Source organism: Tasmannia lanceolata, unplaced genomic scaffold, assembly GCF_043159265.1.
Source record: "Tasmannia lanceolata isolate RefF3 unplaced genomic scaffold, GAP_Taslan_0.1 ptg000037l, whole genome shotgun sequence".
NCBI lineage: Eukaryota > Viridiplantae > Streptophyta > Magnoliopsida > Canellales > Winteraceae > Tasmannia > Tasmannia lanceolata.
The window spans coordinates 17,993,206-18,014,688 of record NW_027518714.1 but is presented as its reverse complement, the minus strand read 5'-3'; the positions used below and the strand labels follow the sequence as shown (position 1 = coordinate 18,014,688).

Sequence of the window (21,483 nt, the reverse complement as noted above, 5' to 3'; positions counted from 1 at the left end):
ATTTAATGGAAAAATATATTCTCAGCTCCGTTTGGTTGCCGGAATTTTTTTGGTTCTTGAGATTTTTGTGTAACAAAAAACTTCTTGGGATATTGGTGGGAAAAAAAAACTCCTTGGAAATATCCCGGTAAAATAAAAATTCTATGTTTGGTTGACCGGACTATGGTGGAAAAAAAAAGCTTTGTTTGGTTGCTTGAACTGTTGGGAAGAAGAAAAAATCTTCTGCAAGCTCATTTTTGGTTCCTGGGATTATTTTGGTTCCTTGGAGTATTTTTCTTTTCCTTCCTGGGGTTTCGTGCGGGGTTATTTTGGTTCTTGGGATTATTTTGGGCCCACCAACCAAACTTGGGTTTCCTGCGGAAATTCCACAAAAGTCCCAAGAATAAAAAAAATTCCGGCAACCAAATGGAGCAACGGAATCAGAAACAAAGAAGATATTACCGGCTGTAGAGAAAACCCTTTTCTTCTTTTCTCTTTTGGACCATTTCACTATAAGACATATCTTGTGCAATTGGAGCTTTGATGTCCATTACTTGAAGCTTTGAACAGTACTCTAGGAAGAGAAGAAAACTATGGAAGCAGAAAAGGCGGAGTTGGGGAAAGAAATCAAGAGAGAGCGAGAGAGGTGCATGAAGGCTTTAAAGCTTCAAGAGTAGCATGTGATTGCCACAAAAAATGAAAGTGACAGTTCAACTACTTCATTGAAGAGGCATAGCCCACGTTAGAATTCTATGTTATTTGTGTTGATTATTTAGTATTACTAGCACCTCAAACCGTTCATCACATTGTATGTTTTAGGAAAAGAATCATCAAATTAAAATAAAACTGGTAATTATAGGGGAGTGATAAATCGACCCCCATATATCTTAAATCGACCCCCCTATGTGTCTCTCTCCATAGGGGGTCGATTTAAGATATATGGGGGTCGATTTATCACTACACTAATTCTATGTGTCTCTCTCTCCATAGGGGGTCGATTTAAGATATATGGGGTCGATTTATCACTACACTAATTATATTGTCAAATAAATAGAGACTAAGATTGATTTATGGCTAGAGTGTGGAATATCCCAGCTCCCTCTAGAGTTTGTGTGTTTGCTTGGACGGCTGTAGGGGGTGCTACTTGGGTCGGGTTGGGTTGAGCTTTTGCTTAAATTGAATTGGAATCAACCCGAACCCGATCCGATTTTAGGGTAAAAGCTCAACCCGAATTCTGAAAAATCGACTCGAGTTGCACCCCTAGACGGCTGTCCTAGATAAAGCCCTAGAGTGGACCACATCCACAGTAGAAATATGTGGGTTATTGATCACTGTGAGTTATGTGTGGAGGTAGGTGAGTCAGTTGATTGCATATTCATCCATTGCTGGACCGCCAGGCTTGTTTAGAGTCACATTCTTGGTAGATTCGGCATTTTTTAGGTTTTTCCTAGTATGCTTTCAGAGTTATTGGAATATTGGTCCAGTGTACCTTGGCAAAGTAGAGACCAAATACAATGGAATGTGATTCTACTATCTATCATTTGAGTGATTTGGAAGGAAAGGAATGCCAAGATTTCCAGAGGCTTAGTGAAGTCCCCTTAATTCCTCTTCACTAAGGTATTAGCGCTGACCATCTCTTGGGCTAAGGTCTTGCCTAGCTTCTGCTTTGTGCCGTCATATGACTTGTGGCAGAGATGGAGAGAGGTATATTATAGTACAGATCGGAGGTCGATCTTTCAATAGATTTGGGAGTCTCCCTTTAGTGTGTTCGTCGACTTTGATGGTTCCAGGATAGGGAACCTAGGTTTGGCCGAGATAGGAGGTCTCCTGCGAGACGAGCAAGGTGAAATGCTTTGGGCTTTTTCAGGCCTGATTGGGTTTGCGGACTCAAATGGAGAGTGAATCAGAGCAGTTCATCAAGGTGTAATGATGTTAGATACAAGGTCTCTTGACAAGGTAGCGGTGGAGGGTGACTCCCTCAACGTTGTTAGGTGGCTCAGAGGGAGTTCTCCGTCTCCTTGGCGGTTTGCTCATTTTGCTCATTAGATGGACGAGATCTTAGATTGTGTAGAGGGGTCCCCCGTTTCTTTTCATAGTGTACGGAGGTTGGCAAATAGTGAGGTTGATAGACTTGGTAGGGAGGGAGTCTCTAGGAGACTGGGGCAGCTTTGTATAGAGAGGTCCTCCACTCTCATGCAACAGCCGTTTCGCAAAATGCCTTCAGTGATGGTCCCTAGCAGATCCCTATTTTTTTAACATCTCCCCAAACATTAACTACATTAACACCCAATTGTGTTTGATGGACTAATCCTCTGTATCCCTCTGAAAACATCCCCCTCTACACCAAGGCTGGGTGTTACATATGAGGAGCGTGCCACAAAAAGGAAAAATCACGATGATCGTTCAGCGATCCTTGTGCGGAGAAGGTACATCACACTCATCAACGGAGATGATATTTTCAACCCCCGCTCCCCCCTCTCGCAGTATGCGTTTGCCCCCTTATAACGTGAACAGTGGGCAGCTGTAATGCTTTTTGATGTCAAATCACGTTAAAAGTGGGGTGAATGCGTACTGCAGGGGTTGAGAATATCACGGCCCTAGATTAAATGAATGTTTTTTTTTTTTTGGGTAGGTATTAAATGAATGTTTGGTCCATTTACCAAGACACTTGAAATTAAATAGATCTCTAATAAACGATAGCTTGGAGAAACGGGGTAAAAGATACTTATAAAATTTAGATTTAACATCTATCTTACCAGGCTTTCTGTGATCATCCAACCTATCATGTAGGCTCGACCTTTGAATTTAAAAAAGGCACATAACATTTCATCACTATGCTCTCAGTAGATTATCTTAGGGCCCTCTAGTGAACCATCATTACGAGATCATATACTACCAAATTGCAGATGACTGGGAATGTCTGATGTGGAAGTTTTAGGATATGGCACTTCCTACGGTAGGCTCCTCTAGATGAAGAACATGGAGAGAAAAACAAACAAACCCAAGAATCGCTAACCCAGTGAAAATGCTCTTTGCATGCTTCAAGCATTTTAATTTACAACTCCATGGGTATTGTCACAGTAAAGATAGCAATGAAGCACCTATGTTATTCCACAAAACTTCATATAAACCGATTTTTTCGCCCCCAACTATCAAGTAAAGAAAACGTCCATGGTATTGTTTTACAGAATAAACAAGATCAGGGAAACATAAAACACAAAAGGAAAAAATATGAAATTCAGGGGCAAGTAAATGACAATAGCTATAGATTTTATGGCTTCCAAGGCGGTGGCGGGGATGGCGTTTTCGGGTACAGCGGTGGGACTGCTGAAAAAATGGTGTTCTTATCAATACCAACACGACCACTGTTTGTAAGCGAAACGAGAGCCGCGACTAGACCAGCATTGCCGGCCATTGTAGGCTCGGTGTAGTTGTAATTGGTGCGCATGTCGCTGAACCCATCATTCCGGTCTGGTCCACCAACCATGGCCCCCGTGATTAGGTTCGGATTCGGGCCATGGGCGTCACGCCACTTCCATCCACCGGTGCACGAGTATTTTTTCCCGTCGTGAGGTATCGATGCACCACGGTGGTGTACATGCTTAGGATAGTTCGCACCGTATCCTACCAGGTAGCTCATCTTCTTAGGGTTGGCTCCTAATATGTAATTGACCTGTAGAAACACAAAATTAGTACATTTTGGTTTTCAGAAGGTTATTTTGGTCATTTGGGGAGTTTATTAAAACTTTAAGCTTTAGTAACTTTGTCATGATTCTTACATTCTATGCAATCAATAAGTGCTTGCATCTTCTGGTATAACACTGCCCATGAGTGAATGGGCAAAAATACCCCTTTGCATTGGTTCTGTTTGGATAACAGGGAATGTTTGGAAAGGGATTTACTAGGGACCATCGCAGAAGGCATTTCGTGGATAGGCTGTTGCATGAGAGAGCAGTCACATAGGCTCAGATTTTGTCTTATTCATTTTCATTCATCTGAGGTTGCTGTTCTATCACGCAAAAGCCTGTCTGCAAATGCCTTCAGCAATGGTCCCTAGCAAATCGGTAGTAACAGAAAATTTTCTCCAAAATTTCTTACTGTTAAATTATTTGATTACAATTGAAGAAAAAAGTAACTTTGAACCAAAGCCATTCAAGTTTTATTTACCTTCAATTTATAATGGAGGAATGATAGACTGAAGGGCGCCCTTGCAAAAAAATAGTTGCAAGGGCGCTCCTATTTGTTATTGTCAACAAAATGCATTTATTGTTCATTTAATTTTGTATTTGTCATTGCCACTTTCTTGAGATTAGGGGTGGCAACGGGGCGGGTCGGGGCCGGATGTTGGGGTCCCCTTCCCCTTCCCCTCTGCGGGGAATTTTCCCCCTCTCCTTCCCCTTCCCCTCTGCGGGGATGGTGGGGAATCCCCCTCCCCTCCCCGCGGGGAATATCTAATCCCCTTCCCCTTCCCCTTCCCCTTCCCCTTCCCCTCCCCGCATCCTTCGGGGACAAAATCCCCGCCCCGCCCCCTCTTTGGAACCTAATCAAACCAGCAAACAGAGCTTCTTTCTTCTACGTCCATTACAGACAATATTGTGATGAATGCTATGATTCTATTCATGTGATCAACAAACAGATGGACAAAATCAGAAATGCATGGATGAGACAACAAACATAAATAACAACAGGACCTCATCTTTCAGCAATTTTCTGCATAAATTATGGAATGATAAATAGGAAATGAGCACCAGGATTACCTTCATTAACAGACAGCCAATGTGCAAAAAGTAACTATTTCAGTAGTCACAATGAACTTTAAAAGTCCATAAGTGGGCGCTCACACACGCAAAATAATGTTCATTAGTTCATTCTGTATAGCATCTTAACCCCCAGATGAGCATGAGAAATGAGAATGGAGAAGAGAACAAAATCAACAAATGACTTATTTCTTTAACTGCAATTCAGTCTAATGCTGACATGAAACAAATTTCTAGTAGCTAAATTTTTCTTGTTGAAAATTAAAACCTGCAATCCAACCCTAAAATTTTGTTGGCACTACGATTTTTTGATAATTGCATACACTCAGCGTCTCAGGCTCTCAGCTTGTCTTTATTATTTCAACATTTGTGAAAAGGTTATTATAGTTCCCAAAATGCTCTCAGAAGCTAATTAAAAGGAAAAGACAAGCTAAGTTTATGTTTGGGGGAATCTTGTAGCCGATCCACAGAGTTTCTAGTAGTTTTCCTTAAAAAAAACACTTAAAAATTTACAAAAAAATGGCATTGATTAGCGGGGCGTAGCGGGGCGGGGCGGGGCGGGGACAACTCCATCCCCTTCCCCTTCCCCTCCCCGCACCGGGGAATTTTTATAATCCCCTTCCCCTTCCCCTTCCCCTTTCAAATCGGGGAATCCCCTCCCCAAACGGGGCGGGGCGGATCCCCGCTTTTTCGGGTGAAATTGCCAGCCCTACTTGAGATGGACGAATGGCGGCACCCTTGTAACTGTTTTTTGCAAAGGCGCCCTTGAGTCTATCATTCCTCTTTATAATGATAACATCCCTCCAAAAAAAAAAAAGGCATAACTATAGGGAAATGTTATCAGCATTCAGCACAACCATGTTTTGATATTTGCACTAACACATCGTATTTTTTATTATTTAAACAACTATCAAAGGTTATTACAGTTCCCAAAAAGCTCTGAAAAGCCAATTAAAAAAGAAAAGACAAGCTGCATTTGTGCAAATATCAGAACATGGTTGTGCTGATAACATTTCCCTAACTATATCATTGTCCTATAAATCTTGAAGACAAAAAAAAATCCTAGGAAAACCGATAAATGTTCTTCTCACAATCCAAACAGGAAGAGTACTCTAATCCTTTTTTTTTTAAATAACATAAGGGTATCCTCACCCCAGTGAGTCTTGGCGCAACGGTAAGCTTGCTCCATTGTGACCTGGTGGTCACGGGTTTGAGTGACGGAAACAGTCTCTCTGCAAAGCATGGGTATAGATGTTTACATCTAGCCCCCCAGACCCCCCGCAATGGCGGGAGCCTCATGCACTGGGCCACTCCCTAAGGGTATCCTCAGCCCAATTTTTAGTATGGGACTATTCCCTACGGATGCACACGATCACCACTAAACCACACGCATCAAGTAAGCCCTGGGGGATTTGAAATAGGGAGCATACCCATGACTTTAAGCCAAAGAACCAAACCCGTGCGGGCTGGTACTTTGATCTTTTCTAATGTAAAGCCCTTGCATCAATGGGAACTTTGAAAGAATATATTGATAAAAAATGAAGAAAATGAAAGGAATAAGGAATACCTGAGAGGTGGCGAAGCTACGGAGAACGTCGGAAGAGAAGTAGTTAGGACCACAGACCCATCCTGGAACGTTGACAGCATCCATGTAATCTACATATAGAGACGCCAAGAAGGCAGCATTTACTACATATTGTAGAGGTTGAGGCCTTCCATGATTAAGCTCTATCATTCCCCCTGCACCCACGAGAAGAAAAACATTTAGAACTGTTAGATGCAAGTGATACACATGTATGTATCCAAATGACTTAAGTACACATGTTTTCATGACATATAGTGGTAAAACATATGTTCTTCCGTCAAATATTTTCCTTTTTAGCTATATTTTGCCTTTGCCCTTTACATGATTATCAGCCCTATCTGCAGCTGAAGAATCTGACCAAGATAACAAAACATCGAACATGGAAATGACTTTAGAAGAAATCGATGGAAGAAAAGAGTCATCTAACGAATTATTGACGGACCACAATGACTCCGAAGGTGAGTCGTGGCTAGAGGTTCCAAAGAAGAAATAGTCCCGCACTCCCTGCTGAAGACACTCCCAAAGATCCCAATATGCACCCATAAAGCTAGCCCATTATGTAACTCCAGCACTCACCCATTGAGTGGTAAGCTAAATTCATAACAAATAGATAGTCTCTAGGGTTAGATCGAAGAATGTGGACCACTGGACCACTTGATATCATTTGTTTGCCCCCTTTTCTTTTAAATATGGTCTCTACTCTCCAGGGATAGTGGTGTTGCTTTGTGCTTTTCATTGTAATATCTTTTTTTCCCACATTAATACACTGGTAGGGGTCCTGCCTAACCCCAGCTTACCTATAAAAAAAGAAATGCCTTAAAATTCACGTTTTAATTAGCTGTTATCTAGACTCCCTTGTTATGGATATTGAGAATCGATTTTGAGTCCAAAACTGATTATGGAACTCAAAAATTACATTTACAACAAATCAAGACAATTGATTTTGGGATTGAGCCCTTAGCTCAATGGTGAAACTTTTTCTTCAACATGGAGGTCGCAGGTTCAATCCCAGCTTACCTACCAAATGAAAAAAGAGTTGATTTTGTAGGACATCATTAGTTGGAACACATGGTCTTGGTCCCATACCAAATGAACATTCTATGCATGAGATAAAGGACCATAAAATCAATGGTTTAGATTTTCTTGGTGGACCTCTAAGCTAGCCTTGATGGGTGAAGGGCCTAGAATCATCATATCAAGTTGTCTTCTCATTTGGTTAGACTTATGGTCTCAGTTCAGATCAACAGATCTGATCGTGTGCAAGAGTCTGAAGTGGGCTCAATACGTGTGTCTTTTAGGAAGGAGCATAAAAGTGACTTTCCTTTTACCATTTTCCAATGGGTAAAGATACACACACATGGCTATATATGTTTGGTAACTATGAAGTTTTTTCCATGAAATATAAGCTTAAAGTATTGAGAGAGGGGTAGCGGGAGACGGGGAGCATTGAGAGGCCAGTAGGGCGCGAATGAGGAGATGGTGCAAAGTGACTGAAAATAATTAAAACAAAAACTCTATTTTGAATATAGTTTTTCTTTTCCATATTTTTCACCTTCACCCTCTCCTCATTCATGCCCTCTCAATTCTCTCCCTCTCCCATCCTCCTTGTCACTCTCCTACCAATTGATATAAACTTGTATTCCATGGAAAAAACTTTCATGGCTGCCAAACGTGGCCACACATGCAGAGTAACAAGGAAGAGGAACTTAATTTTCTTGTCTCTTGCTTGTTTTGGGTTTGTCTTCAAGGCTATCATGACCCCAGTTGTTCTGCCTTTTCTTTAGAGATTGTTCTAAAGATTCGGCAGTGGTCTTATTCCTACTGTAGTATCATCTTTCTTTATTTAATATTTTGGTAGGGGTCCGCCTAACTCCCAGCTTACCCATAAAAAAAAAAACAAAACAAAAGTAACTTAATTAGAGTAAGTTGGAGATCTTTACCTTGGGTCCAATTGAAAGTGTTGAAATGGCGAAGGTAAGAACACATGGTGAGGTCTGTATCATTATGATAGCTCTTCAACATGTCCTCATAAGGGTACCCAGGGTTCAAAAAAATTCTCATCCTCGTTAACAACAGTTGTGCAGCGGGAAGCTTGTTGTCCCAACTCAACACATTCAAATCTAGTATCCCTAAAAACGCCTTCGCATTCTTCGGTATCCCCGGATTTGTGGCCAGTGCAAGATAAGTAGTATTTCCTGTGGCATAGTATAGCCAAGCGGCACCCCACATGTAGTCATCATAGTACCCAGTTGAATTGTAGAATTGGTCTATATAGGGATTCCCACGGCTATATGGTGTTCTTTTTCCAAAGTCCCTTGCAAATTTGAAGAGTGTTTCGGCCCCCTTGACAAGTTTCTTTGAGTAGGCTACATTGTCTCGGAAGACAATGGAGGCCGAGGCTAAAGCCGCGGCCATTTCGCCTGCCAAATCGGGCGCCGAGCTGCATGTTTGGGTCTTTCTTGGATAATCCATATCTTCTGGTCTCTCCCAGCAATAGTGATCATCTGGGGTGGTCGAACCGTTCAGTGCCCCGCCCACCTAGCAATTCTCGTCGTTAGAAGGGTATTTTTGTCATTTCATCAAAGTCAAAGAAAGAATAGTTTTGATAGTCAATGTCAAACCATCACATTGGCATTAATATAGCTTTGTTAGGCCTGTTTGCTTTGGATTTTGAAATTTAATTCTGTCCAAAACTGATTAGACTAGAAATTAAGGCTCTGTTCATTTTAGATTTTGGCAATGCGAGTTCAAAACCAATTGTTAGAATAACATTACCAAAATCTAAAAGGAACAGGTCCTGAACATAAGGCCTGGCCCTATTTGTTTTGGATTTTGAGAGCCAATTGTGAGTCCAAAGCTGATTATAATAATCAATTTTGGACTCAGAATCAGTACCAAAATTCAAAACAGACAGGGCCTAAATTTGAGTCCAATAGCAATTGGTTCTCAAAAGAAAAAACAAACATGACCATAGTAATCTTGTATTTGTACTTTAGAATCTACTATAGTAATCTCAACACTTGATATCAAGGGTATTTTGGTCATTTCAGCTTGTTCAAGCAACAGAAGTCAATCAGTACTTTGGTCTTCTGTTAGTAATCTTGTAATTGCAAACACTAAACTCATGAAGCACACAAGACAAAAGACAAATGGATGTTAGCTTAATTACCTGATACCCCTCTAAGGCCCCATTTTTTTGAGATTTTAAGTTCAAAACTGATTATTGGACTCGAAATTAAAGGTAATTTCGGGTCCAACAATTAGGCCCTGTTTGTTTAAGATTATGAAAACCAATTGTGAGTGCCAAATCGATTATTGGACTCAAATTTACATAAATTTGAGTCCAATAAATCGGTTTGGCAATCACAATTGATTATCATGATCTTAAACGAACATGTCCTTAGGCCCTGTTTGTTTTGGATTCTGAGAACCAATAGTGTGTCCAAACTGATTATTGGACTGAAAATTAAATGTAAATTTGAATCCAACAATTCTCAAAATCCATAACGAACATGGCCTTAATTTGGGACTCTCAATCAAATTCTCAAAATCCAAAACAAACAGGGCCTAAAAGACTAGCAAATGGGCAACCTATGATTATCAATGTCTATCAATACAGAAGCCTCTAAATCCAATAAAAAAAGTACACCAATGGCACTAATATTTGATACACACCCATAGAATTCTCTTTTCTGCTGCACCTCTAAAAGAGGTGTGAATAAAAAAACCAAGTTGAAAAGTAAAGATTTATTTGTGGTACCTGGCAATAGATGTGGCTGATGGTGGTTGCAGTGGAATTGAAAGTGAGAAGGAGGTAGTCAGTCCCCCATTTGATGAGATCCCTTATGTGATTGTATTCCCCTATGGCTTGGTATTTCTGACTATATTCTATCACACTCCAACTTAGCATGCTCATGGAAAAGGCCATCGGAAAATGGAATTTTATATTGTCTCCGGCATCGTAGTACCCTCCGACGAGACCCCCCTTTATCTCGGGCACGTCTGACCCGTCTTGCAGGCCAGAATCCCCGCGCCAAGGCACTCCATTGTTCTTCGGCAATCGGCCCGCTGCATGAGTCCCCATCAATATCAATAATTATGAATACAGTAATCAAGATGATCATGTGCTAAGGAATGAAGGTACAAGTTGGGTTGAGCTTTTGCTAAAAATTGAATTGGAATCACTCAAATTCCCAAAAATCGACCCGAGTTCCACCGTACTAAGGAATGAACAGTACCAGTTTTGAATTAAGGGGTAAAGACACTTTTGTAGAGGTCTTCATGGAGAGACTTATTTCTGAAATCGCCAAAATGCCTCATAGAAGAAAATATTACTAAAATGCTCTTTTATTAGATCATGGCCCAAATACCCCTATTAGACATTAACCCACAAAATATCCTTAGTTTTCCATTTATCTTGAACTGGTGCAAAGAAAGAAACAGAGGAGTGGCCAGTTAGGAAGCTTGTGAAAGCACTATGTTCTACCCTCGGCACCTTGAGCGCTAGCGGCTAAGGCTTTGAGAATTGATTTGTGTCCAAAACTGGACTCAAAATCAATTCTCAAAATCCGAAAGGAACATTGCCCTATAGGGTTGCTATGTTAAGGTCACTACAAGGAATACACTCATTGGAGATGAACAAAATTTGTCACCAAAAGACAATAATCAGTCCCTCGTAGTATACCCATGGTGTCGATCATGGCGCAACAGAAATATGACAAAAGTGCCCTTGAGGAAATAGGGTACAAAAAAAGAATATCCTAAGAACACCCATGAGAGAGAGAGAGAGAGAGAGAGAGAGAGAGAGAGAGAGAGACTTACACTTTTGTGCATTGAAGAAGAGAAGGGCCTTGTGGAGAGCAATAGTATAATTGTCAGGAGGAGGAGGAATTGGTTTGTGCTTGGGGATGGACTTAACGATAATGATAGGAAGGGCTATGACCACAAAACATATCAATAAGGTCCAAAAGATATATTTCAAGGCCTTCCTGCTGCAAACTACACACCCCAAATCAACATATTTCCCTTTCTTGTTATTGTCTGGAGGTCCCAACAACCAACTCTGCTGGGTCTCATCCAGTTGCTGAGAAAGAGCTGCCCTGTCCATGTCCATGTTCCGACTCCGCTCGTCATCTGTACTCAAGTCTCCATGGATTTCAAATGTACCTCCCCACTGATTCGCCGAATGCATCTTCGAAACTCAATTCAAATTCATCCACAAATAGATGTTTCCGAGGAGAATTCGATCTGATAAACTTCTACACAACAACACAATTGTATGTTTGATAATGCCTCAATGGTAATCACTGGCTTTCTTCCTGAGCAAACACTGGCCCGGGTTCTGATTGTAGGGCAATGTCATAATCTATTATTGAAGAAGAGCCTATTAAGACATCACTGGAATCAATTCAGATAAGCAAATTCAGTATTTATATATGATGCACTAGAGAATATTACCCAAAAATTGTTCGATGAAGTATCTTTTTTTTTTATTGAGGCAAATAGCACAGATGAGAGAATCTCAATACCAGAATAAAATTATAGTTATAACAGATTCAATCAAAAAGACTCAATTTAGATATCTATGGGATTCATTCAAAAACCCAATTCTGTAATCCTAAGATTTATAGAAGAATCAATGAAAATTTTTCATTAGAAAAAGAAGGAAACTTCCTAATAAAAATACAAATCAGAGCTCCTTACGGGAAAAAAAATCCCAGTTAAGATACCATTGAAATTCATATAGAAAATTCAACTGTCATATCCATAAGGCCCTGTTTGGATTTTTCAAGAAATACATTTCTGATGAAAACTTTTTTCTTGGATTTTTTTTTTCTTTTTGTGAATTATAGGGAAATGATATGATAATAGTTAATTAAAAGGGATATAGTCTTAATTTGAAGGCCCCTCTAAGTAAAAATTGAATAGGGTTGGTTAAAGTCATCTTTTTTTTTCTTAACAGGGCCTAAGATCATACAGAGATCAAGGAAAGAAAACAAAAACATAAAGAAGGACAAAAACCAATCTGAAATACCCAGAAGCTCCAAAGAAAGAAATACCCAGAAGCTCCAAAGAAAAAAATTACCTTTATCATGAACAGAGGTGCTCAACAATCCAAAAAACCTTCTGAAAAATCACCCACTTTTTATGAGTGGAAATTCATCATCAAGAGAGAGATGACCCCAAAAACTAACCTTCTTATCCTCCTCCTCCTCCTGCTTGAATTTTTCTCTCCCTTTGTCTTTTTCTATGCAAGTCTTTTTCTTCCATATGAAGAGAGATATTAGTCAAATGAAAGAGAAACGTGTTTTCCATTATTTTTTTTCCTTTTCTGTCTATGCATCTTTTTTCCTCTGTGTTGTTTATGAATTGGGTTGTTAGGGGTGCAGCTGGATTGATGGAGAACTCTGCGGTCACGCCAATTCAACTTGTTGGTTTTGAAAATCCATGTTGAGAATCGGTTCTATTAATATAAATTATATAATACATATCCTATAATCAAGGTTTTAAATTTCGGTTTCGGTACCTATTTCGGACCCCACCGAAATCCGAGATTTCGCGGGTCCGAAATTTGGTATTAAGGTTCGAAATGGGACGAAAATCTCGAAATTCCGAAATTTTGTAACATTTATTTTTTTATTTTTTAAAAATGCGTTCGAAATTTCGGATTTCGGACGAAATTTAAAAGCATGCCTGTAATATAAGCTTTTTCTATTAATATAATACATTATGTTCTATTTAATCATAATGAGCTTTCTCTATATATAATATTCTTTGTAAACATGACAAGGGCTGTTTGAGACTTTGAGGTAGGCTTAACTAGCCAGTGTTCACATGGTTTCCCTTCTTTAAAATGTCGTTTCCTCCGGCTGTCATGCTTTTTGGGTTTTGACCCTTTGCCAATTTTCTATTCTGCATTTTACAAAGGTACAAAAATTAGGCGTGCTACTTGGGTAGGGTTGACCCCGAACCCTGAACCCGACAGGTTCAACCCATTTCAGCTCTGGTTGAGTTGGGTTAGGGTTGGAAAAAGCCAACCCAATTTAATTTCATGTTGGGTTAGGCTTGAGGGCTTGAGTAACTCGATGCGACGCGACCGAACCCAACCCTTTTCGGCTTGTCCCACTAATTTTACCGTGATTTTCAAAATCAAAGGTTCTTAATTTCTTTTATTATTTTTTTCTCTTTTGGCCCCAATCCCGTCCTGACCCGATTTAGAAAATCAGGTTAGACGGGTTGAGTTAGGGTTACAAGATTTAGAGGTAGGTTGGGTTAGCGTTGACCCGCATTGCCCAAACGCTCACGTTGGGTCGTATTAGGGTTGAGGTAATGACACCTCAGCTTGGGCTAGGGTCGGTGTCAACATGATCCAACCCATCCCAATTTCACCACTAACAAAAAAGTAGTCAAAATGTACATTTTTGTATTGGGAAATGATATCAGCACAGCCATATTTTGATATTTCCGCTAACCCATATTGTCTTTTAGTATTTAAAGAGCTGTCAAAAGGTTATTACATTTCCTAAAAAGCTCTCATGACCCAATTAAAGAAGAAAACACAGCTGGGTATGTGTAAATATCAAAATGTGGTTGTGTGAAAACGTTTCCCTTCTTATTTCAAACAAGTTTTCATCTCTCATGCTGCGCTGCGCAGATTAAAGTATTAAACAACCAATTGCTCCAAAAGTTTAAGCTACTAACAGATGATGTTATTCAATCATCTAGACTTCAGTACTCCAACTCACATCTGGCCTCATTTTCTTCCTTAGGCCACCCACTTGTAGTGTAAAAGTAGTCATAAATAAATACACTAAGGCAGGGTGGCCCCGGGGAAGAAAAGGGACCAATATTTCACTCCCCTTAAACTTCTAAGGATTCATGTGGGCCTTATTAGTTTTGGTCATTTGGCCCGCATCTTAGCCCCACTGTTAGACCATTGATTAGCATGTATGCGGGTCAATTAAATTTTGGTCATTAATAGACCCTTTATGTAGGCCCTACTAATATATGTTTTTAGCTATGGGGTCCTCCATACCTCACTTATAGATCATTGATTAGCATACATGTGGATTCATATTTTTTGTAGGCCCATTGGTTTTTGGCCATGAGACAGTCCATCTTAGTCTTACTAGTTGATTAGTGATTAATACAATGCATCAATGCAGGCGCTACATTACTTATTTTAATACGCCCATTAGCTTTTTTCCGTGTCAGCTTTCATCTTAGTCCCACTAATAGATCATAGTTTAGTATACCTGTGAGGTTCATTGTCTTCTGTCCATTAAGACTTCTACATTGGACCCACTAGTAAACTACTCAATATTTTATACATAAGCCTCATTAATTTAGGAAGTGATATATTTGTCCCTTTTTTTCTTTTTTTTTTATCGGTAATTTGGGGTTAGGCAGACCCCCACCAGCTATATTAAAAAAAAGAAAATTTACAATCGAGGATAAATCATTCCGGATACATCATCAGTAACAATATTTGCAAGTTCCTCTGGAACCAATTCAAGAGTAATTGAGTCTTCTTTACAGATACAGTTGGGTTTGGATAAGAAGTCAGCTGCTCTATTGCCTCCACGCCAAATGTGGGTCAGCTTCCAGCTCTCAAAAGAGTTGAGCATGGATCAAATTTTTTCAAGCGTTGGGATTTTCCACCATGGGCACGGCCATAGCAGGTTTATGGCCATAACAGCAATGAGCGAATCAGATTCTATCCACAGTCTCTTCACTTGGTGCTGCGCGGCAGATTTGATTCCATGATGGATGGCTTCAATTTCTAATTCTTGGATTGGGTGAGGATTGCAGTTAACACAGAAGAGATAAAGGATTGCACCCTTGTGGTCTCGAAGAAGGCCTCCAATCAAGGCGGAATCACTAGCCAAGGAAGCGTCCGAATTCAACTTGATCTCATAGGCAGCAGGAGGTTCCTAATGACAAAATTTTGGTTCAGTGGCTTTACTGAACAGGGCAAGATTAAAGGTGTTGGAAATTCTCTGGTTTCCTTCAGAGTCTTCGTCTTCCAGCTTAAGGGCCAAAATACGAGACCTCGTTGCACTGATAATTCTACTTATAAGGAACCTTTTATAGGTTTTTTTTTTTATGAAATAGTCACGAGTTCCTTTCCTGCCAGATCAAGTAGATTGAAGCAGTGAGAAGTGTTCGGACAAGGGTGTAGGTGATATATTTGTCCCTTCAGTAGCAATGTATCAATGACTGCATGGAGGCTAATGTATTTCAGAAGGATTCAATGGGGCTGATTGCCACGTACATTCTACTGGAAGTTCCAAGTAATCAAAAGGGGCGGATATATCACTTCCCATTAATTTTTGGGCAGTGATAAATTCACCCCCTGGAAAGAAGAATACAGGGGTGTATTCTTCTTTAATGGGGTAAATTTATCACTGCCCTAACTTTCAGGCACAGGCAGTTCCATCTTAGACAAATTAGCAAATTAGTGATTAGTTTACATGTAGGATCCATTCTCTTTTTTGGGACATCAGCCCTCTGTGTAGGCCGCACAGCTAATACATATATAACTCTTTGGTATATGTGTGGGAGGCTATTTCACCCCAATCCCCACTAAGTGTGTTGCTAAAAATCAGTCCATTCACTTTCCTATGAATGGCTGAGATTAGTCTGACTAAAAACCGTTTTTTTTTTTTTAATCCCAGCCATTCACGGAAAAGTAAATGGGCTACTTTTAGGCGATACACTTGAGAGTTGAGAGAGAGAGAAGGTGGAATGGACTCTACCCACTGAAGATATTTTATGATTTAATATAAGTAAAGTGCTCATTTCCTTTTAGGCAGCAAACATAGATAAAGGGAAAATAAACGCTTAAAACAATTTTCTAAAAAAGTAATGAAAGTAAGAAAGGTTTTGCTAGGAAAGCCCTTTCAATGCACTTTCCTGCCAACTAAACATGCAAGAAATCCGAAATTTCGGATTTAAGTCAACACCGAAACCTAAATTGCCTAAACCCGAGACGGTACTGAAATTCAGCCAAAATTTCATTTTTTTTGTAATATCGTCCGACATTTTGAGAAATTATATAGCATTTTTCCCAAAATTTCTGCCGAAGTTTGGTGTGAAATAATATATTATTTTTTAATAGCGTACCCAATTTCGGACGAAATTTCAATTTTCAGTCTCGGTGAGAGCCGAAATGGTTACAGAAACCGAAATTTAAAACCTCGGCCACAAATTAGCATCTCGTCGCAAATTCAATAATGAAATTAACTTGGTGGGCCCTACCACATGAAGTCATTGTTTTCTTCATTTTTCTTCCTACTCATGCGGCCAATATTCAAAACAAGTAAAATTTTCTAATATGGAAAATGACACAGGAGCGGAAATACTAGTGGGAGGAAAATCCGACAATCCACGCTTGCTAATTGACCTAAATTAGCATTAGTAATTAATTAATTGATTAAAAAATATTTTAATGTCAAATTAGGTTTAATAAAACCTGGAAATTAGTGACATTTGAATGGGGAAGAGTTTGTATCCAGGTGGGTTTAGGGATTTTGGTAGGTGGAATGGGTTTTCCAGTTGTTGAATCCTGGAAAATAAACTAAAATAATATGAGGGAGGAAGAACAATGGGAAGAGAAAATATTTTCTCCCTGAAGATTAGCCTTCCATTTATTTAATTTCTTCCTGACTTCTAATAAAAAAGGGCAATGATATTTTCACCCCCCCCCCCCCTTCACTAAACATTCACCCCCCTTTATAACGTGAACAGTGGCCAGTGGGCAATTTTAACGCTTTTTGACGTCAGATCACGTTGAAAGGGGGGCGAATGCGTCCTGCAGAGTGGGGTGAAAATATCATCTCCCATAAAAAAAAATGCGTACAGGAAGAACTCGTGACCTGTTTATTTACGCCACGTGGCAATCAGTTATTAGTGGGATTGAACTCTCCTACTTTTCGAGGCTTGTAGTAAAATGACTAACATACCCCTATAGAAAGAACTCGTGACCACTTAACGCCACGTGGCAATCAGTTATTTGTCGGATTGACTACTTTTTCGAGGCTTGTAGTAAAATGACTAACATACCCATAAAGAGAAAATTAAAAACTGGCCTATGCAGGTCTCGAACCTGCGACCTTCGCGTTATTAGCACGACGCTCTAACCAACTGAGCTAATAGGCCTTTGTGACAAATTTACTGATTAATATATATTTATAGTATTTAATTTACTAGACAATTTCTGAGTAGACCCAAGCCAGATCTGCTAAAAGGTAAGCCTCTGTTCTCTCATTTCACCTTTTAGCAGACTCATTTTGTTTTAAATAAATAAAACAAAATCTGCTAAAAAGTAAGCATATGTTCTCTCTCATACAAAATTGAGAGGCCAAATGGCCTATCAAATCCTTACAAATTTATAAAATTCACTAACGGCCCGTTGGATGCCGAGAAGATTTTGATTTGGATTTCTCACATTTGTAGCCCTTTTTGCATTGTAATTTGGATCAGATCAAATTCTTCGATTTCTAATGCAGACAGTGAAAAAAATCAGATTTCTAAGTTTGCTGTGGAAATAAGAAATTGGAAATCCATAGATGTGGCAGTTTCCTTCACCCTCTTTGCTCCTCAACCTCTCCCCTTCACTAGGAAGTACCCCCTTCCCTCTCTGTCTCCCTCTACATGAGCTGCCGGATCTATTCAATTTGTATTCGTAACTCAATTCCAAATACAAAATGGGAGGGGAAATGATATTACCCCCCCCCCCCCCCCCCCACATTTTAACGTTATTCGTTAGATTTTAAAGGCAAAGAAAAACGTTAAAAGGGGTGAATTTATCCTCAAGCAGTGAACCACTCTCACAGAAACAGTTACAGGGAGGATTTTATCCGTTTAGGGGGGGGGTTATGCAAAACGGGCCCTAATTTACACATGAATCCTAAAAACTGTACATGGAAATGTGATGCTTAACAAAAACCCTAGACTCGGACAAAATTAATTCTTTTGTGATTTTGATAGGTATGACATATAACTCCAAAAATTAGACTTACAACAAGATTAGGTTGGACAGTGGACTGAGTTCACTCTATTGACTCCAACTCGGTGAATCAGCAGGTCGAAGAGAAATGGTTGAAGAGACTCCCATGCAACCTGATACAAGCTAGATCGACCCACTACAGAATGGTGGATCCCAACTTCGATTGATCCGAACCGTTCGCATGATATGGTATTTTTTATTTCGAATTGTTACGGCCGAGATATAATGCAAATCATTTCCATCGTTACATGCAGCGAAAACTAAATATAGGCAATGGTTCACATTCAACGCACAAGAATTTTGGGCATAGAAGATCCAACTAAATGCCTATCAAATGAACGTATTGATCAATCTAAGATGAGACTAAGGGTGTCAATTTTGGCTCGGGCTCGGAAGCTCGCTCGAGCTCGGCTCGAAAAAAGCTCGGCTCGAATCCTTAACGAGCCGAGCCGAGCCGGCTCGTTAAGCTTAACGAGCCGAGCCCGAGTTAGGCCAGGCTCGGCTCGGCTCGTTAAAGCTCGTTAAGAATTTAATATATTTAAATATATATATTATATATTAATATATACATTAAAAGGGTTGTCCATGGAGTGAAAGGGGGGGGGGGCAAAAATATGTCACTTCATTTTTGGAACCCCATTTGTTACTAGGACCACCCCCCATAGTGTAAAAAAAGTAGTCAAATTACACTAGTAGGGCTGTCCAGGGAAGATGAGGGGTGTGGACATAATATAATCCGAGCTCGGTAAGGCTCGCGAGCCTGGCCGAGCCTGACCGAGCCAAGCCGAGCCTGGCCAAGCTCAGCTCGGCTCGTTTACACCCGTTGATGGGACTCAGTTTATGAAACTCTTGATTGACTGTTTGATTGCCTTTTGAAAATTATAATAGCCTATATCTGCTTATAAAAATAATAAAAAAATAAAGCAACTGATACTCGCAGAATCATCATGACTGAGAGGGTCGGAGGACTGGCAATGCTCCTTTTACTGTTACCAAAATTTCAGATGGTAAAATTGTTGTAGAATATGTAATCAAGATAAAAGGAAATTGGTATGCTCCTTTTACTGTTACCAAAATTTTAGATGGTAAAATTGTTGTAGAATATGTAATCAAGATAAAAGGAAATTGGTCTTGTTGTCTACGGGAGGAGTCGCGTCTAAAGGAAAATTGGAAACAGAGGTAGGTTCTGCGCATGAAAACTAGCTCTGCTTTCCTTGTAGGTACCTTAACTTCAAATAGAGGGATAATTGCCACTGGTGTCACCGGCTTAGGGCCCCTTCCTCCTGGGCACCACGTGCTCGTCCCTCACCTCGACTGGAGGGGGATCTTGATGAGAGCAATTGTTGGCCTGGTACAATCACCTCAAAAGATAAGGGAGGTAACCCGACTTTAACCATCTTGGGAAGGGAAGTAGAAATCCTAATGAATTCTCTTAAAACCTGTTTGATAGGGAAAACGAAAGACCACAAAGGATCTTTAGAGGACCTCTGGCTTTGGGCACAAAAGCTTTAGGACATTCCATCCTTACAATGCCCCTTTACCTTGGCGGAGGATGAATTCTTGTTATGTTTGGTTCAAAACTGCAGGCCTCGCTAGTCCTTTCCAAAGGCCTGGAAGCTCTGGGGAATCATTTGAGCTCCCTCTCACTGTGGAATAAGGAAGTTACTCATGGAGAGGAACCTTTGTGGGTTAATTTTTATGATATCCCATTACATGTTTGGGATGTATCTATAGTAGAGGCTTTAGGGAATCTTTTTGGTAAGGTCCTAGAAATAAGGATGGAAGGCAGATACCAACATTGTATGAGCTTTGTTTCGGCCAAAATTTTAGCCCCCGGGAAGAAATATTTTAGGTCAAATGTTAAAATTAGGGTTCTTGATTATATATATTCCACTGGGATTGAAATTCTGGAAAAATTAGAGTGCTATTCTCCGACCAAATCCTCGTCAGGCTCTGCAGGCTTGGATTTTCAGTCATTGCCGCCGACAGAAGGCCAACTGAATCCTCCGAGACTGCCTTCCGACGAGTTTTTGTCCCCTATTCTGAATTCAAAATTTGAATCGGTCCTGGGTGCGCTGCCCAAGGTCAGATCTGACAAGGATCCTGGGCACGCCTTCCCTGACAGTGAGAGCCTTTCTTGCCTTTCCTTAGTAGGATCCGGGTCAATTGACCTTCCTGCCCCTGGGCGGAAAGTATCATGGCTAGATCTATCTACCAAGTTGAACAAAATATGTGCCTACCAAGCTAAAGCAAGAAACTTTGTCTTTGGCGAGACCACCTCGGGTTTAATTCTCAAGGCGAAGGTGGCAAGACCAAAACCTTGTTCACTCTTTTTGGAGAAGTTTGTGGGTGCTATAAGGAGGCCCAACAATGATCGGTTCCCAAAGCCTATCAAATTAACTTCCCATCTTCCAAGAGTTGGATTTGCTTTTGGTTAATTCATCTTTAAGCCTCTATTACTCGTAGATTTTGGCGGTTTTGTTTGGGAGGCCTACCCTTTAGTTTTTTCTAGGTGTTACGAGGCTATTAGGTGCACTCGTGGAGTACAAGCTTCCTTAAAGTTACTTCTTTTTGGTAAATGGAAATGGATTAAAAATCCCCCTTATCATGCTAACCTAAGCATTTGTCATTATTATGAAGGGACGGGATTTGTAGCATCTGAGGTTTGGTTTCTATGGCATCCGTGGTATAGAGCTTGAAGAACAATAAATCTAGTAAAAGAAAATATTTGGAGACACTAGATTTTGTGGGTAAGTTTCTCGTCAACCAACAAGTATGGATAACGAATCATCTTTGTCCTCTGGAAGTAGGAATAGGAGGTATTTCAGAGAGATTATGGTACTAGAAAACATTCTCATGAGAATGAGGGCGATGACCTACGATGAAGAGAAGGCCTTTATCACTAACCCGACCCACAGAGAGTTGTTGAGGGATCTCCTCCCAAAGCAGTGGGAATTATTTAACCTTGAGGCTGCAGATAGACCTTTCACCATGTTTAGGCTCCGTGAGACGGATTCTGTCAAGGATACCCATTCCCCATGTTACGAACATCCCTTCTTCCAACTGATGTTAAGAGAGGAAAGGACTGCGAGGCGATTGAATTGGGAAGCCAACAGGATTGTACGTATCCGTTTGGTTGAGGAGAGGATTGC

The 21,483-nt window shown here is 40.2% G+C and overlaps 1 protein-coding gene and 1 non-coding gene across 5 annotated transcripts; both read right to left on the bottom strand.

Annotated features, from left to right (window-relative positions):
* Positions 1-3,066: 3,066 nt before the first annotated feature.
* On the bottom strand, positions 3,067-12,753 carry LOC143860346 (endoglucanase 12-like). 4 transcript variants are annotated; one of them, XM_077370932.1, is made up of 6 exons: positions 12,407-12,753; positions 11,143-11,718; positions 10,082-10,389; positions 8,262-8,859; positions 6,304-6,476; positions 3,067-3,652 (listed from the first exon to the last, which is right to left on the bottom strand). In XM_077370932.1, the coding sequence occupies exons 2-6, from the start codon at positions 11,510-11,512 to the stop codon at positions 3,251-3,253; spliced, it is 1,851 nt and encodes a 616-aa protein (XP_077227047.1). In that variant the 5' UTR covers positions 11,513-11,718; positions 12,407-12,753; the 3' UTR covers positions 3,067-3,250. The 4 variants fall into 4 exon arrangements, with proteins under 4 accessions (XP_077227047.1, XP_077227048.1, XP_077227049.1 ...); XM_077370933.1 differs by having other exon boundaries at positions 11,143-11,704; XM_077370934.1 differs by having other exon boundaries at positions 11,143-11,686.
* A 4,654-nt stretch (positions 12,754-17,407) lies between these two features.
* TRNAI-AAU (transfer RNA isoleucine (anticodon AAU)) lies at positions 17,408-17,481 on the bottom strand. The gene has a single exon. It is a non-coding gene; the product is annotated as a tRNA-Ile (tRNA).
* Between the last annotated feature and the right edge of the window lie 4,002 nt (positions 17,482-21,483).